Source organism: Anolis carolinensis, chromosome 4 (genome assembly GCF_035594765.1).
Source record: "Anolis carolinensis isolate JA03-04 chromosome 4, rAnoCar3.1.pri, whole genome shotgun sequence".
NCBI classification, from domain to species: domain Eukaryota; kingdom Metazoa; phylum Chordata; class Lepidosauria; order Squamata; family Dactyloidae; genus Anolis; species Anolis carolinensis.
This window is the reverse complement of record NC_085844.1, coordinates 187,722,604-187,740,131: the sequence shown is the minus strand read 5'-3', so window position 1 is coordinate 187,740,131 and position 17,528 is coordinate 187,722,604. Positions and strand designations below refer to the sequence as shown.

Genomic DNA, 17,528 nt, shown 5'->3' with positions numbered 1-17,528 from the left:
TAGTTGCACAAACCTTGCAAATCTGTTGCCATACCTTTCAAATTATCTGCAGAGGAAAAATACTGGAGACCGAATGAAGAGATGACAGAATGAAGACAAAGAATCTACAGGTTTCAGAAAAGAATCAATACCTATCCTTAAACAGCAAATATAGTTATCAGAAAGGAAGAAATAAAAGAAACGTTCATGTTAAAGGCAGAAAATTCTATGTCAAATTCAAAGAAAAATATTCATAGAGTTATGTCATGCTTAAAGATTTCTCATTGTTTTTAATTCCCCAGTGGTGTTCTCAAAAGAATATGCTCCCTCTGTATGATGTACATATTGTGGAGATACATATATGTATATGAGAGCAAATTTATCGGGATATGTGTAAAATATTGTTTTAGCCTACAGGCTACTTTTCAGAAGAAAAGAGTGCTTTCTAAGTCAATGGTCATTGGCCTAAATTGAGATGATAAAGTATCTAAGATTCAAAGAATGCACATACCTCTTACACAATATTGAACCTCACACCTATACCCCATGATTTTAAATATATATATACTATAAAGTTACTGAAAATGCCTCACTACACCCAACTGGAGCAATTGTGCTATGATTCTCCCTACCCACTCCTCAGAGAGGGATCCAAGGAGAAATCTGGAGGAGGACTTTATAAAACCAGAAAGTAAACCAGAAGTCACTTCCAGATTACTTCCTTGTCTAAAAATCATTTTCCAGGGCCTAAAACCATGAAGTGAAATTACCTCAAACACCTAAGAAGGCAACATAGATGTACTTTTTGAGTTTGAAAATAATCGGGGACTTAAATTAATTAATTTTAGAATACGAATTTAAAGTCCAACAAATTCCTCACATGTCTTGCACACATTTTTATAAATTACTTGGATGATGGAATAGAAGATACGTTTTTCAAATATACTGGTAACACCAAACTAGGAGGGAGAGTTAATACACTAGAGGAGAGAAGCAGAATTCAAAATGACCTTAACAGGTTAGAGAGCTGGGACAAAACTAACCAAAAGAATTTCAATAGAGAGAAATGTAAAGTACACTAAGACAAAAAAGTTATCTACAGATAAAAATGGATGACACCGGGTTTGACAACAATACATATTAAAGGAATCTAGGTGTCTTAGAACCTCTTCACACAGCCCTTTCAGGCTGTGCAAAAGGGAAGGTGTGTGGGGCGGCTCATGACACCCCACACACCCTCTCTCCTTCCCTCATGACACAGAGGGGGCAGGAGAGGGTGCTTTGGCACCTTTTCCCTCCCGCCATCAAATGGTACAAAGGGCAGCAGTGCGCATTGCCCCACTGCCCTTTCTGCCATCACATGGGGAAATTGAAGGAAAGTACAAGAAGCTCTGTCAGAGCTACCCAAAATACACTTTCCTCCCCATAGCTTTTCGGCACTTCTCCCCAACTTTGGGAGGGTGGGGCCTGCCATGCGTTGTGTAATGGCACGTGGCAGGCCCTGTCCTTACCATGAAGCAAAGCAGCAAAATGGGGCAAAAATGCCCCCTGTGAAGAGGTGGTAAGTAGACCAACAACTGAACATGGGTCACCAGTGTGATGCAGCAGCTAAGAAAGATAATTCGGTTCTAAGCTACATCAATAGAAGTATGGTGATGAGCTTGAGCAAAGTAATACCATCACCAAAAGTAGAGGAGAAGGAAGTCAACTGAGTAAACAACATGTACTCCATGGTGATTCAAACTTAGTTTTGTCCCATATGACTCGACAACATTTAAGTACAACTCCTTTTTTAAAAGCCTACCATGTTTCCCCGAAAATAAGACAGTGTCTTATATTATTTTTTGCTCCCAAAGATGTGCTAGGTCTTATTTTTAGGGGATGTCTTACTTTTTCCATGAAGAAGAATTCACATTTATTGTTGAACAAAAAATGAACATTTATTATATACTGTACAGTAGTTGTCATCACAAACCAACATAACCAAACTAGACAAACTATGACTCCTGTCACAAATTTCTTGTTACTACTGTATAAATATAAATAATATAACATTTCAATATATTATTACCATTATTTCCATGTACAACTGGTATGTACATTTACCGATCCTGCAAGTTCTGGTGTTTTGTTTGGCGGGTGCCGGGCATGCTTCCAAACAAAAACTTTGCTAGGTCTTACTTTCGGGGGAGGCCTTATATTTAGCAATTTAGCAAAACCTCTGCTAGGTCTTATTTTTTGGGGATGTCTTATTTTCAGGGTAACAGGGTAGTATCAAGATGCCATGCCATCTTTATACGCAATTTTAAAAAGTTCTATAGGACAACATTTGCAGCAGAATTATTCTTACAGACCCAAGCTAGAACAATACAATGGGGAAGGGAGTGATGGCATTAAGGTTCAATTAACCAGCCTACTTTTCCCAGCCTTGTCTGTTGTGGAAGTAAACCTTGTTTTTCTTCAGTGCTCTGTGGGAAGGTCAAAACTGCACTTTAGCCCTCAGTAATTGCACAATAAAAACTTGAGGTTTTTAAATACTGGTAGCCAGATTTTGTTCATTTTCATGGTTTCCTCCTTTCTGTTGAAGTTGTCCACATGCTTGTGGATTTCAATGGCTTCTCTGTGTAGTCTGACTATGATAGCTGTTGGAGTGGTTGAGCATTTCTGTGTTCTCAAATAATATACTGTGTCCAGGTTGGTTCATCACGTGCTCTGCTAGGGCTGATTTCTCTGGTTGAGTTAGTCTGCAGTGCCTTTCATGTTCTTTGACTCATGTTTGGGCGCTGCGTTTGGTGGTCCCTATGTAGACTTGTCCACAGCTGCATGGTATTCGGTAGCTTCCTGTAGAGGTGAGAGGATCCCTCTTGTCCTTCGCTGACCGTAGCATTTGTTGGATTTTCTTTGTGGTCTGTACATGGTTTGTAGGTTGTGTTTCTTCATCAGTTTGCCTATGCGGTCACCTTCCTTGCTTAGTTTCTCCATACCTCACAACCTCTGAGGATGCCTACCATAGATGTGGGCCAAATGTCAGGAGAGAATACTTCTGGAACAAGGCCATACAGCCCAGAAAACATACAATAACCCTGTGATCCCGGCCATGCAAGCCTTCGACAACACATTAAACTGACATGTTTGTCAGTGGTTTGGAAGATTAGTCAGTTTTCAGGCAAAATAATGACATTCAGTCCAAATTTTAAATGTGGGGTCTGGGATTTGGGGGGCCACAAGGGTCCCAAGGTCGGCATGCAACCCACATGCTGAACCTTCTTCCTGCTTTTGTGGAGCCATGACTGTTTCTGATCCCAAAACAACAAAACAACCCAAGACTCAGGTGACCCAAAGAGATGCAATATCTTTCTCAAGCACACTCTCTAGCAAAATGTTGGCTTTGGTGATGCCTTGTGGATCTCCAGAGGTATCAAAAGCAGCCACTGCACTACCTGCACTCTGGAATACACCCATCACTGCTTAAAGTGACCGCTTACTTCCATAGAATCCCTTACTTCTGATGAGTTTTTGTAGCTGGGCACTTCTTCTGGAAGTCCTCTTTCTGTCGGTAGATTGAATAACTCACAAGAGTCCCTGCAACATCTTCTATGTTTGTCACGACCCAGGCTGCAGAGCACCAATAACCATGCACAGAGACCAGAATCTATCTAATATCTTTATTAAAGGAATATGTAAAGTCAATAAAAACAAGTGAAGAATATAGTTCGGAAGTAGACCTTTCAGGAAAGGTCAAATATAGTCCAGGAAATCAATGTCCAATATGAGATATTAGAGTCCAAAGTTATAATCCAATAACCAAAACACACACTTTGCCGAGCAAAGTGTGGGGAAATGACAGGGTCCTTTAGTCTAATGGAGCTTGACAACAAGGCTGGAGAGCAAACTAGATTCTTGGCAAACAAGGCTTGATTCGAGGCAACAAGAAGCAAGAAACAAGAACAGGGTCCGTGGCGAGGTCCGGGGAACAAGGCAGGGTTGGAACAAGAACAAGGTCCTGGAAACAAGGAACAGGAGTAGCGTAGTCCACACACGATCTCACTCCCGAAGCTGACGAATTGACTCCGCAAGGATCTCCTTGCGGGTAAACACCTTGTTTTCCCGCCAAGGAACACTTTCCCTGGGGAACAAGAAGTGAAACCCATACTGTGTCCAGATGCATGACTCCTTAAGATTTCCCAAGGGAAACAGGCTTAATCAGCTAATTGTCTGGCAGCGATTCTGGCGCTTCGGCGCTTCGCCTCCCTAGCGCCTCTATCTCGATTATAATTATCCTTACGAGAGAACGGGGGAGAATTCTGCCCAAGGCTTGTTTGGCTGACTTCTGGAGGGCAAACATCCTGCAGGTGCAAGGGCTCCAAATCTGGCTGAAACGGTGGGAAACCCAAGTTTTCCTCTTCGTCTGCCACAATAGTACTAGGAAGGGGACTACATGGCCCATGAGACATCACAATGTTGGAGAATGGGGTACATGTGTAGGAAGTAGTTTGCCTTGGGATCTGACCGAGGCAACTGCCATGATTGCTATGACATTCCACAATGTCACTCAGTTTAGCCAAGTGATATCAATGTGACCTGCCACAAGCCACAAGGAGAGACAGGTAAGAATAATAATTATTATTATTATTATTATTATTATTATTATTATTATTATTATTATTATTATGACAAGTTTTGCAGAGTATATACAGCATAATCAGGAAAGTAGAACTTAACTAAGAATCAGGACCATGAATCACCTTCTAGATATCAATACATCCAAATAGCCACACTTCCCCAAGGGTTTCCACATTTGACAATTTCATATATTTACTAAAGAAATTGGCTAATCTTTGTCTGCTGCCTTATTGGTTTTCCTATATTAGGATTTGCACACTGGTATCACAGCAGCAACACCAACCCTTCCACATCAAATTTCTGTTCTAATGAAAAGATCAGCACAAATTACAGGAGATATGCCTTCAATGTGCCTGTCAACTTACAGAAGCCCTCTCAATTCATAAGTTTTTCTTAGTCAAGGAATACTAGAGAAGTTTACAATTGCCTTCGTAGCTTACAACAACTGGTATTCCTTGGTTGTATTCCACGAAATACTAACCTAACCAGGGCTGATCCTGTTTAACTTCCAAGATCAAATGGGAGCTAATGCCTTCATAATTTTAGGGAATTAGCATAGCTATGCACTTTACAAAACACATGGACAAAGAAAGCCCTGAACTTGAATTTCCATCGTTCAGATTTTCATGACTTTTTGTGTTAGATCTTGCCCTTCTTTCTTGCAAGGGTCTTGCTCTTACACGATTCCTGCTCTTTATCATTCCTTAAGAATCTTCTAACTTTGCCACTTTGACCACTTATGCCAAAATCCCTACTAAGCTAGAGCTTCACTCAGCCTGATACCCTCGAGCTCAAAAATCACTTGACAAGAGGCTCTTGTTGCTCTTATCCTGCCAGCTAGAGATCTTTGCTAAAGTCAGCTCTCCTACAGATGTAACCAGAATTTTTGCAATCCTCAGTTTCAAGTATATTCAAGTGTGATCCAAAGAAAGGTGCCTTTTCCAGGGATCCATTCCCTACAAATTGTAATCTTCTAAATATCCTTCTGCTTTTCTGGGATGATTGAGAGTGACTAGGGAAAAGGCAAGTTCTATTTTGAAATCACCTTTTCAATTGGAAGCCCAGCCAATTAGCACAGCCTTTTCCCCTGATAATCCAGTGAAACAGATCATGGATCGCCTCCTTTTTAGTTAATTCCCCCTCCTTTCCCCTACCTTTTCCTTAATTCCTGCACTATTTGTACTTGTCAACCTGCTACAAAAAGACCAGTAGAATAAACAGTGAGCAGAACAAAATAAACAGCTAGAAGTGGTGAGACACACAAGGCACCTAGTCTTGAATGACTGGGCATGTCTTAGAAGTAGCCTTCCCAATAGTATACTAGGGGAGATTCTGTTACATGACCAGTCACCCTATGAAGTTAGGCTGGTGTATACAAATAAACTGGTTTTGTATGCAGCAACACTCTGGTAGAGGCTGGAAGGCCACCTGCCAGGGATGTTTTGATTGTGCTTGTCCTTTCACCCCCAGACTGTGGATCTGGTTCTTCAGGGGGAGTGTGACCCCATCCAACACAGGCTGCAACCATGTACTCTGATCTTTCTTCTGACTGACCAGGAGTACCTCTGTCTTGTCTGGATTTAGTTTCAATTTATTATCCCTCAACCAATCCATTACTGATGACAGGCATCCTTGGCATTGGGTGGAAAGGAGTAATAGAGATGGGTGTCGTCTGCATAAATTTGACACTAAACTCCAAAACTCTGGATGATCTCTCCCAGTGGTTTCATGTAAATGTTAATAAGCATGGGGGACAAAACTGAACCCTTAGGGACCCCACAGGCCACCGGCCAGGGAGTCAAACAGGTGTCTCCCAGCACCACCACCTAGGTCCAATCCTCCAGGAAGGACTAGAGCTATTGTAAGACAGTGCCCCCAAATCCCATCTCGGAAAAACAGCCCAGAAGGATACCATGGCCAATGGTATCAAATGTCGCTGAGAGGTCCAGGAGAACAAGCAGGGACATACTCCCCCATCTAACTATTTTCGTAGATCATCTACCAAGGTGACCACTGCCATCTCAGTTCCATAGCCAGGCTTGAAACCAGATGAAATAGATCTAGATAATCAGTCTCATCCAAGAAATGTTGGAGTTGTGAGGCCACCACCTTCTCTAGAACCTTGCCCAGAAAGGGAAGATTTGATACTAGCCAGAAGTTGTTCGGCTGAGTGGGGTCCAGTGCTGGTTTCTTTAATAGCGGCATTATGCCTTAAGTCAAGGAGGCGTTTACCAGCACTTTCACCCACTCTGCCAGTCCCTCCCTGGCCGATTTAATAAGCCAGGATGGACAAGGGTCCAGAGAACAAGTTGTTGCCTTCATCCCTCCCAAGATCTTGTCCACGTCCTCGGGCTGAATAAGTTGAAAAGAATCCATTAAACAAGGACAAGCAGATGCCTCAGTTACAACCTCGGAGACTGCATCAATACTGGTGTCTAGTCCTTGATGCAATCATTTTGAATGTTGATTCTTTTATTTTCAATGAAGAGTCAGTGTGCTTTAGTAGTTTGAGTTCTGGACTAAGACTCTAGAAGATAAGGGTGCATCTACTCTGTAGAGTTAATGTGGGTTGGCACCACTTTGACTTCCACAGTTCAATGCAATAGAATTGTAGGAATTATGGTTTGATGAGGCACTCAGACTCTTTAATCAAGAAGGCTGAAGACCTTGTAAAGCTCCCATGACAGCACAGCACCAAGCTATGACAGTTAAAGTGGTATCAAACAGTATTATTCAAATCCCCCCTTGGCCATGGAAACTCACTGAGTGATCTTAGGTAAGTCACACTCTCAACTTAAGATGAAAGCAATTACGAATTTCTAAATGAAACAAAGAATAATAGCACTGGAGGAAAGCACAAGGGCCATCCAATCTAGGCACTGCCAGACAGGAATACACAAGGTCTCTATTGAAAAATCTCCAAAGAAGGAAACTCCACCACATTTTAAGGCAGCAAAATCCACAATCAAACTGTTCTTATCAGTAGAAAGTTCTTCCTAATGCATAGGTGGAATCTCTTTTCCTGTAGTTAGAATCTATTACTCTATATCCTAGTCTCTGGAGTAGCAGAAAACACACTTGCTCCTTCCTCCATATGATATCCCTTCAAATACGCAAACATGCCTATCATGCCACCTCTTAACTTTCTGTTCTCCAGGCTAAACATACCCATCTCCCTAAGCTGCTTTTCACAGGGCATGGTTTACAGACCTTTTACCATTTAGTCACCCTCCTCTGGACACTTTCCAGAGGCTTTTGGCATGCTTGATAAGAAACTCCTATGACACGGCTGCCATAGGATGAATTGGCTTGAAGGCACAATAACAACAAGAAGTATTCAACACAATTCTCGAGAGAGAAAATGTGTGAGCTACTGAATTAAATCTTCCTAGACATAGTACAGATGAGGTTCAGATATCTATCATACAGATGTATTCAAGTGATGGTTGAATTGAGATTATACTTTCATTTGGGGCACATGTTGGAATAGCTCACAACTCCGCAATATACAGGAGAGCTCTCCCCTCTGTTTGTGTTATCCCCATTACCCACAAAGGCCACGATTAAAACAACACAATTATGAGATGGGAAGCATAGTGTTAGTATGTTTTCCATGTAGTCCTGGTAAACTGAAGGTGTTCATGGAAAATAACAGGAATATAACTGAACGTGAGAAGGGGGAAGCAGCTGTGCTACACCTCCCAAAACATCTCCATAAGCATGACTGTGATCCATGCTGACTGAGAGATTCTGGGAGTTAGAGGCTTAAAAGAGTAATTTTCCAAGCTCTGGAGAGAAGAATGCCTAGAATGAGGGAGCTAATTCATGTTGTACATAGATCAATAACTTTTTGCCTGGCCCATTCATAACCAAGAGTGTTTCTTATTTTGCCAGGATCATTTCATCCCATCACTTGGGCAGTCACTCTAGATTATAGGTCCACCAAATCTTGCAATCAATTCTCACTTCTCAGAGACTAGCTGACAGGTTTTCCATCACAATAGCAATACTAAAGTGAAATCAAGAATGGAGAAAAGCTCCCTTCAGTGTTGCAATATGCATACCCAAAACCCCAACAGAGTACTGTCATAGAAAACACATTGTTAGCCTTACTTTTGTGTGTGTGTGTGTGTGTGCACCTCAAAAGGATAGCTAAGGATAGGAACAATTTGAAGACAAAGATGCCTTTCCTGCAAACCATCACAAGAAAACAAACACAGATAAAACATATCTTTATAATGTCACAGCTTTTATTAAAAGATATCAGTGGCAGTGTAAATTCTAGCAGCAGCAACTGGCCTTCATGTTTTGCAGGGTTCCTGTGCCTCTGACAGAGGCAAGAGAGACAGCAGGGCAATAGGGGCAGGGGGTCCTCATCGCTGCATCTCCATGCTGCTTAGGGCTGAACCAGTTAAACTGATGTCTGTCATGCACTGTAGAAAGGAACAGGAACCTTGGAGCATGAATATTAACATTCCACTGAGGCACAGTTGGTTTCCCACAAATTACTGCTTGTTATAGGCTTTGCTTGTGGTCTGCATGGTACTGTGGATAGAAGCCACCCTCAAATCTGTGAAAACTGAATGGTTGTCTAGTTGCCTATGAAAAGACATGAGCAGCACAGAGTAGTGATAAACAATTGGGGGAGGGGAGTGAATCAACTAAAAGATATAGTGAACAGATGAAGGAGTAAAAGTGAATCAGAGAGCTCTTCCATTCCGCATGCCTCAGCCTAGTTCCCCACACCACAGTCATAGTTTTTCCTTACTTGCATGCCAAATAATGACAAGATAGCCATGTTACCTTGAGTATGACAAGGTAGTCACAGCAATAATACTCACCTGTCCACTACAGGGCCTGCAGTATTTGTCCAGAATTTTGGTTTGTTCTGCTACATGAGCCTTAGTTCTGATCTGGCAAAAGAAGAATACAATTGAAATGGTTATGTCAACAGCAGCTATAGGTGCCTACAGTTTACCAGCAAAGGCAGATATGCTTCCCATTGCTTTTACTGCCATATTTTGAAAAGGGTTGTTGTGTGTTTTCCAGGCTGTATGGCCATGTTCCAGAAGTATTCTCTCCTGACTTTTCGCCCACATATATGTCAGGCATCCTCAGAGGTTGAGAGGTTGAGAGGTTAACCAGAACAAAGTTGTCCTCTAGAAAATCAGTAAAGAAAATTTCTTCTCTAGGAGGTCCTTTGAGTTGGTGGCTAGATCACCTAAACTTACTGAAGGATACATTTGGGCTGAATTGCTGTTCCTTGGTGGTTGTTTACAATCAGACTTATCCTACTGTATTATTTATTAAAATATCTAAGGCCTTAATGCACTTGCTAGTTCTGAGTAGACTCTGAGCTCTAATCACTTATACGGGGTGCTGTACCTGCTTTGGAGAGAGAGCCCAGCACCTTGGATAACTCCTTTACAGTCTGGAATAAAAATATCAGAATAAATTTACCACCTCAGTGACAGAAGTTGCTAATCTTCAACTGCATAGTATGAACTGCCCCTAGTTCTTCTGGAGAAGGTCATTTCTCTATCTTACAATACATATGATGGAGCTGAGGAAAGCAGATGAGCTCCCTCTGTCAGCTCTAGCTCCTCATGAGAGAAGCCTCCCACAAGGATGGTAAAATACCAAACGTATGGGAATCCTCTGGGAACGTTCTTGCAGACAGCCAATTCTCTCACACCAGAAGCAACTTGGAGTTTCTCAAATCACTCCTGACACGAAAAATAAAAAATACATATGACATCAATGTCATGACTCATGCATATAGAATGTACAGATTCATGATGTTCTAGTCCAATGGTTCTCAATCCTTTGGTCCCCAGGTGTTTTGACCTACAACTCCCAGAAATCCCAGTCAGTTTACCAGCTGTTAGGATTTCTGGAAGTTGAAGGCCAAACCATCTGGGGACCCACAGGTTGAGAACCACTGTTCTAGTCAGTGATGAAGAAAAATGAAGCAATACTGTTATCAGAGTTTCATTCTAACATCTAGGATTTTAAAAATCCCTTGATTGGATTTTTTAAAAAAATCCTTAAAATATATGGTGGGCCAGCCATCCCTAGGGCCAACATAATGGCCTGGCTCCATCTTGGAAACATCTTCCAAAATAAAAAAAATCAAAAGTAGTTTTTGACTAATGATACCAGCAACGAGGTGTTGCATTTTAATGTGTTTGTTTAGGGTTCCAATCAGAATGCCATGTCTTTTTCCAGGGTGTTCTCTGCTATCCACTTCCATTTTTCCATATTTAAACCCAAGAAACAGCATTGTTTTCACTTGCTTAGCAGCAGAAGGATGGAAGCAATAAGGAGATTCTCTTTCTTAAAAGCAGGGGTCTGAACCTGGTCTCCAAAATCCTCAAACCACTGTACCACACTGGTTCTCACTATTGTGCTATTTTTTATTTTATTTTTTTTATTTTTTTGCTAAATAAACAACTCTCAAACAGCAAGAAACAGGAATGCATTATGGGATGACATGGAGGGAGTGGAGTCTGCCAGTGGGGAAATCCAAATAGTTATGTTAATATCTTTAAATGCACCCAAAGCAACACCTTGGCCGATGAATTCTAGCTTTATGATAACATTCCACAGGCATTGAACAGTCTGAACAAAAAAAATGAAAAAGAGGAAAAGAAGATTTCCATTACATTTCCTCATCATTCACCATTTCCAGCCAAACTCACAACAGGATGAAATTTGCAGACAGGCAAGCTACTCTGACCATTTTGCTGGCACAGCTCTCTACCCCACAGACAGTAATTAGCCCAGTTCCCAGCTGGTGGAAATTACAAGATTTGATTGCAGCTCTACATAAGTGCCCCAAATAGCCGAGGACTCAGCCAAGTAATTCATCTCAGGGTGCTAGAACTGATTGAAAATGCAAAGCAGATACAGATCCTGAATGGGATCAAGAGGGATCACTGCATGTAAACTGCAATTCTAAACAAACGGCGTCAAATCATATGCTAATGAGTTGAATCTCAGATCACAAAATACCTGCAGTGAGGTAAATCAAACTTTCCCCTTTCCATGACTATTTTATATTTCGAAACATACTAATTCCATGAAGTCTGTCTTTATCTGTAGCTCATTTTGCTTTTCAAATATTTATATATTCTCAAAGATGTAGTCAGTCGACCTTGTTGAATCATAACATCACAGCTGGTATGGTTCACTAACTTGCAACTCTTAAGGTCTGGCTGACTTTGAAAGGAAATAGCAACTTTACTCTGAATCTGTGGATCTAAAATAAAAACCAGAAGTGAATGTTGGTATAAATGAGATGGAAAAGCAAATTAAGGTGCTTTAAAACAAAACACAGTTGCATGTCAAATGTTTAAACAAACACCGCACAGAGGTTGTGTTTTAAATCAGTGATGGTCTCATGTAGCTGATACATCCACACATATCTTAGGGAGAGCAATGTTTCCGACAGTAGTAAACAGCTCACCTGTGTCTTTCCTGATACTCTACAGCCCCAGGTGTGTAGATGGGAGAAGATGAACATATATTCCCCAGATGGTTTAAGTACTTCTCAGCCCCATACTTTGTGGCTCATTGGTGTTTATTTCCCTAGATTTGCATCCTTTCAAAATGTTTGGGTCTTCTTCTCCTTCAGTGCCACACATGCTTTGAAATGAAGGGTCCTTTTGCATAAAACTAGGTCATGCGCCATGAATTAATAAATGTTTCATCCTGAAGGAAGCTGGGAATGGTGCCATCTTTTATTTGCCTTGGTGGTGATGTGGTACAATGAGTAAGGAATCATTCCCAGTTTCAAATATTGGGGTACCAAATAGTAAAGGAGATTCAGGAACTTGGAGTTGCTGGTGTTTTTTTTGTGGAACAGGTGTTTTGTTTCTATCAAAACATGAGGAACGATTTATATTCTCTCTTGTCTTTGTGATTTTGGCTGGCACCAGGACACGAAGAATTTTGCACATCCAAAAATGATGCATACCGAATAGCACTCAGTAGTTTCCACACTTAAATCTCTCTGGGATTACTGCCGCACGTATGTAAGTGTGTGAGTGTGTGATTTATCGGAGCAGAGGCTTTTCTGTGGAACCACAGAAGTTGGAACCATCTGGAATGGTTGCTATGGAAACAGCACAGGAGTGGGGGAGGGAGAGACCGGATGCCATAGCAACCTCTGGGAGTCTCCCAGGAAACCAAATTGCTATGGAAACTGCATCACTCAAGTCCAAATTAGTAACTTCCGCTGCAAGGCGGGCGCATTTGCCAATTTAATCTTCTTGCGATAGATGCAACCGCTTATCTTGCATGCATTGGAAATGGATGGAAACATCCCTTTTGTTACTAGGGTTTCCAGGGGAGGCTGCAGTCTCTGCCAAAAGCCCATCGGAGATTTACTAGGAGCGGAGCAATTCACGATACGTGGAATGCACAAACACTCAGGACACGTTCCGGACAATCCACTGTTCATTGTACTATGGGGAGAGAGATCTTCCACTATACCATGCAGGTAGATTTTCAGGCTCAGGAAAGCAATTATTTGGTCTTGTGGCCCAAAGATACCCAAAACCACAATGGAGGTTTTTGTTCTTGTTCCATCTAAATGATTAGACAAATGACCAGGGCAAGTGGCACACAGACTCTAACCCGACATAAAGAAACCAGGACTGCACTCTCACAGACTGCACATTAGATGTTTCAACAATATGCATCATTGTAGAACAGGATGGCAGAGATGCGCTGTGTCATTAAAATCATCACCTGTTTTTTTTTTCCTCACTGTCTGTCAGCAAGATGGTGACGTTCACTTTGCTGTCACTTCCTAACTTTCTGTCCAACAAGTGCAGCCAAGCAAGGGAACATAAAGTCGGCAACGGAACTGTTCTTTGCAAAATCAGACAACAAAGCACGTTCGCTGACAACAACAAAAAATCCCCAAAGCCCCGCATCAAACAGCGCAGAACAAAAACCTGTTCCTGGAGGGAGCGGCACGAACGTACGTCTTTGAATCCTCTTATCTGTCTCCTTTCTTAACATCTGCTTGGTTCGTTTACCTTCCCCAAATCCTCATCTTCCGAAGGAAGGACGAGAAAAGTACACATATGAAACAAGAGCACAAAGACTGATGATGGTGCATGTTCCTCACAACAATGATTATGCAGACCCTCTTGTATATATGTGTGTGTGTGTTTTTATATACTTATATATATATATTTATAGCCTTGAAGAGTCTCTTAAACATCTGTAAAGATCTTTTTAATATTCACACAGTTGGGATTGTTTACGGCTGTGCAGTTGCCCGTCTTGAAGGCAGCCTGTTTGAATGCACTGTTGCTGATGCCTCCCTCTTCGATCACCATGTACTCTGACTTGCTGATCGTGGAATTGCTGCGAGCTTTTCTCAGCTCCTCGGTGGAGGAGAGATGCTGGCAGCTTCCAACATGCATATACTGGGCTTGTTCTTCACCTTCTGTTTCCCGGTGGTAGAAGTAATTGAAGTTGGAGACAATCACAGGCACAGGCAAGGCAATGGTCAGCACCCCAGCTATGGCACAGAGAGACCCGACTATTTTGCCCCCAATTGTGATCGGGTGCATGTCCCCATAACCCACGGTAGTCATGGTCACTACAGCCCACCAAAAGGCATCAGGGATACTACTGAAACTCGAGTTGGGATCGTCAGCCTCCGCAAAGTAGACCGCACTAGAAAAAAGGATAACTCCAATGAAGAGGAAGAAAATGAGCAAGCCCAGCTCTCTCATGCTGGCCTTGAGGGTCTGCCCCAAGATCTGCAGCCCCTTGGAGTGCCGAGAGAGCTTGAATATACGGAAGACTCTAACTAGCCGGATGACTCTGAGGATGGCCAGAGACATGGCTTGCTGGCCATTCCCTTGCCGCTCGGCCAACTCAGTCCCCAAAGTGATGAAATAAGGTATAATGGCCACAATGTCAATGATGTTCATAATGTTCTTGGAGAAGGTGGGCTTGCTGGGACAAGCGAAGAAGCGGACAAGCAGCTCGAAGGAGAACCAGATAATGCACAGTGTCTCCACAACAAAAAAGGGATCGGTAAAAGACGACACCATGGAGGCTGCAGGGGAAGAAGAATTCGTGAAAATGTCAGCCGCAAAAGGACCCACGCCCGTCCCAAATGTCCCTGCAATGGTATCATAGTCACGGTCATCTCTGAACTCGGGCAAGGTCTCCAGGCAGAAAATGACAATGGAGATGAGGATCACTAAGACCGAGACAATGGCGATGCCCCGTGCCGGTCCAGAACTTTCCGGGTACTCAAAGAGTAACCACACCTGGCGCTGGAACTCCTTCTCGGGCAGAGGTCGCTGCTCCTCGCGGATGAAGCCTTCGTCTTCCCGAAATTTCTCCATGGCCTCCTCGCCCAACTGGTAGAAGCGGATCTCTTCGGAGAAGATGTCGATGGGCACGTTCACCGGGCGTCGGATGCGCCCGCCGGACTGGTAGTAGTAGAGGATGGCGTCGAAGCTGGGCCGGTTGCGGTCAAAGAAGTACTCGTTGCGCAGGGGGTCGAAGTAGCGCATCCTCTTGCGGGGGTCGCCCAGGAGGGTCTCGGGGAACTGGGCCAGCGTCTTGAGCTGGGTCTCGAAGCGCAGGCCGGAGATGTTGATGACCACCCGCTCGCAGCATTCGTGCTCGCCTCCTCCTCCCCCTCCTCCTCCGCTGCCCAACATGAGGTGGTGGCCGGCGGGGGGCAGGGCGTGGAGCCCGGGGTGCTCGTAGCGCTCGCCTCCCAGCAGGGCCTGGGGGTGCTGGGTGTCGTCCAGGAGGGGGTCTTCTCCCCCCACCACCGTCATGCCCCCCTCCAGCTCCGCCACCGCCTCCTCCTCCTCCTCCTCTTCCTGCCCTTCCTGCTGGAGGGCGCCCTCGGGGAAGGGCTGCTCACTGTAGCCCAGGTTGTGGTGGCTGCTGGCCCCGACGACGCCGCTCCCGCCGCCCCGCGCCTGCCTGCCAGAGGACGGGGCGGCCGGCGAGTGCAGGAGGCTCCGCTGCTCGTCCATCCACGGGGCGCGGCGGGAGCCGAGGGGAGACGCGCTCTCCCCAGACGGCTCCGCCCGACTCTGCCGCCGCCGCCGTCGCGCGGAGGAAGCAGCCCGCCCTCGCCGCTCACGGGCTCCTCCCGCCGGAGCCACACACGGAGCCAAGCGGCAGCCAGGCGGGGAAGGGGTTCTTCACGCGCCCGCGCCCGCCGCTGCTGCCGGGGAACCGCCTGTTGTTGTTGTCGCCGCCGCCGCCGCCGCCACGGGAGGAGGACAGTGAGAGAGAGCCAGGCGGGAGGAGGGGGAGGAGGAGGAGGGAGAGGAAGGGGGAAAGAGGAGAGGGAGAAGCGGCGCAGAAGCCCCCCAGGCGACCACGCGAACGCGGAGGCAGCGCGCAAGAATCCTCCGCTGGAGTCCCTGCCTCACCAGCCGCGTTTCAGGCAAGGATTTGCGCCAACAGCGAAGATGAGGTCCAAGCCAACTAGAAAGGATAAGGAGCTCAGCCAAGTAGAGAAGATTAGGACCCCAAACAATTAGAGAAGGTGAGGATCTCAGCCAACTAGAGAAGGTCAGGAGCCCAAGCAACTACAGAAGATCTTGGAAATAACTGTACCCCAGTCTCTGGGCAGTGGGCACATATCCCTTTGGAAATAAATGGCAGTCATAACCTTGTTGAAAAGGGAAAATGATGTCATATCCGTTTGGCAGATGTGAATCTCCTTGAACATGTGGAGACTACCTTTTGAAAACTACTCCTCAAGAAAAGCATGACCTTGTTAAACGTCAACTCTTTGAACAAGTGATATTCATGAGCATTTGCATAATAGTACACAGGTAACTCAGCTGTTGAACTGAAGAACTATGTCTTTGAACTGCCAAGGACAAAGACAGGCCACTACAAAAATATATTTGTTTAGCAGAGGATGGTTGTTTCTTTGAAGTTGAAATTGCAGTTACTCAAAAGATATACACTCCCTTGAAACCTCTTAGTTTAAAATATGCATTCAGAGATTTTTAAAAAATAAAGTCTTATTTGAAAAATAATGTATCTTGTTTATTCACCATTAATTCACCATACAGGCACATTTCTTATTAAAGTTCAGTTACAGATAGATGTAGTTTCTCTGTGTGTTGAGTACACAGGGTATCATTCTTAATCAATAGTCCGTAGTCTCAGGCATAGTTGAAGTCACTGAAGTCCGTAAGTCGCACTTCTTTACTGAAGGCCAAACAGCAACATGCATCCACCTCCAGTGAGGTATAAAGCAGACAGAACACAAAATGGAGTCCTGAGTCTGAACATGCTCAGTACATGTGTATAACCCCACACCAAAGAGGTACAGTCAAACTGTCTAATCAACATAGAATACAGGTTAGAGGAGACATGATAGCCATGTACAAATACGTGAAGGGAAGTCATAGGGAGGAGGGAGCAAGCTTGTTTTCTGCTGCCCTGCAGACTAGGACACGGGCCAATGGCTTCAAACTACAGGAAAGGAGATTCCACCTGAACATCAGGAAGAACTTCATCACTGTGAGGGCTGTTCGACAGTGGAACTCTCTCCCCGGACTGTGGTGGAGGCTCCTTCTTTGGAGGCTTTTAAGCAAAGGCTGGATGGCCATCTGTCGGGGGTGCTTTGAATGTGATTTCCTGCTTCTTAGGGGGGGGTTGGACTGGATGGCCCATGAGGTCTCTTCCAACTCTACTATTCTATTATTCTATGATTAGCAAATATATACATTAACACATAAATAGTGAAAGGCTTGGGAGGTTGCTATTGGCCAACTAGAGAAGATGAGGATCCCAACTTGCTAGAGAAGATGAGGATCTCAGCCAGCTAGAGAAGATTAGGATCCGAACCACTGAAGGATGAGGATCCCAACTAATTAGAGAAGAGGATCACAGCCAACCAGAGAAGA

General features: G+C 44.0%; 1 protein-coding gene across 6 annotated transcripts in view; it reads right to left on the bottom strand.

The window, feature by feature from the left end:
• The window catches only part of kcna3 (potassium voltage-gated channel subfamily A member 3), a 40,416-nt gene extending 24,155 nt beyond the window's left edge, over window positions 1-16,261 (bottom strand). For all 6 annotated transcript variants that reach the window (XM_062978386.1, XM_062978388.1, XM_062978390.1 and 3 more), the window contains exons 1-2: window positions 12,071-16,261; window positions 9,444-9,515 (exon numbers count right to left, since the gene is read on the bottom strand). In XM_062978386.1, coding sequence (XP_062834456.1) covers window positions 13,830-15,629 — 1,800 coding nt within the window. In that variant the 5' untranslated portion in view covers window positions 15,630-16,261 and the 3' untranslated portion in view covers window positions 9,444-9,515; window positions 12,071-13,829. The remainder of the gene's footprint in view (window positions 1-9,443; window positions 9,516-12,070) is intronic.
• Window positions 16,262-17,528: the final 1,267 nt, after the last annotated feature.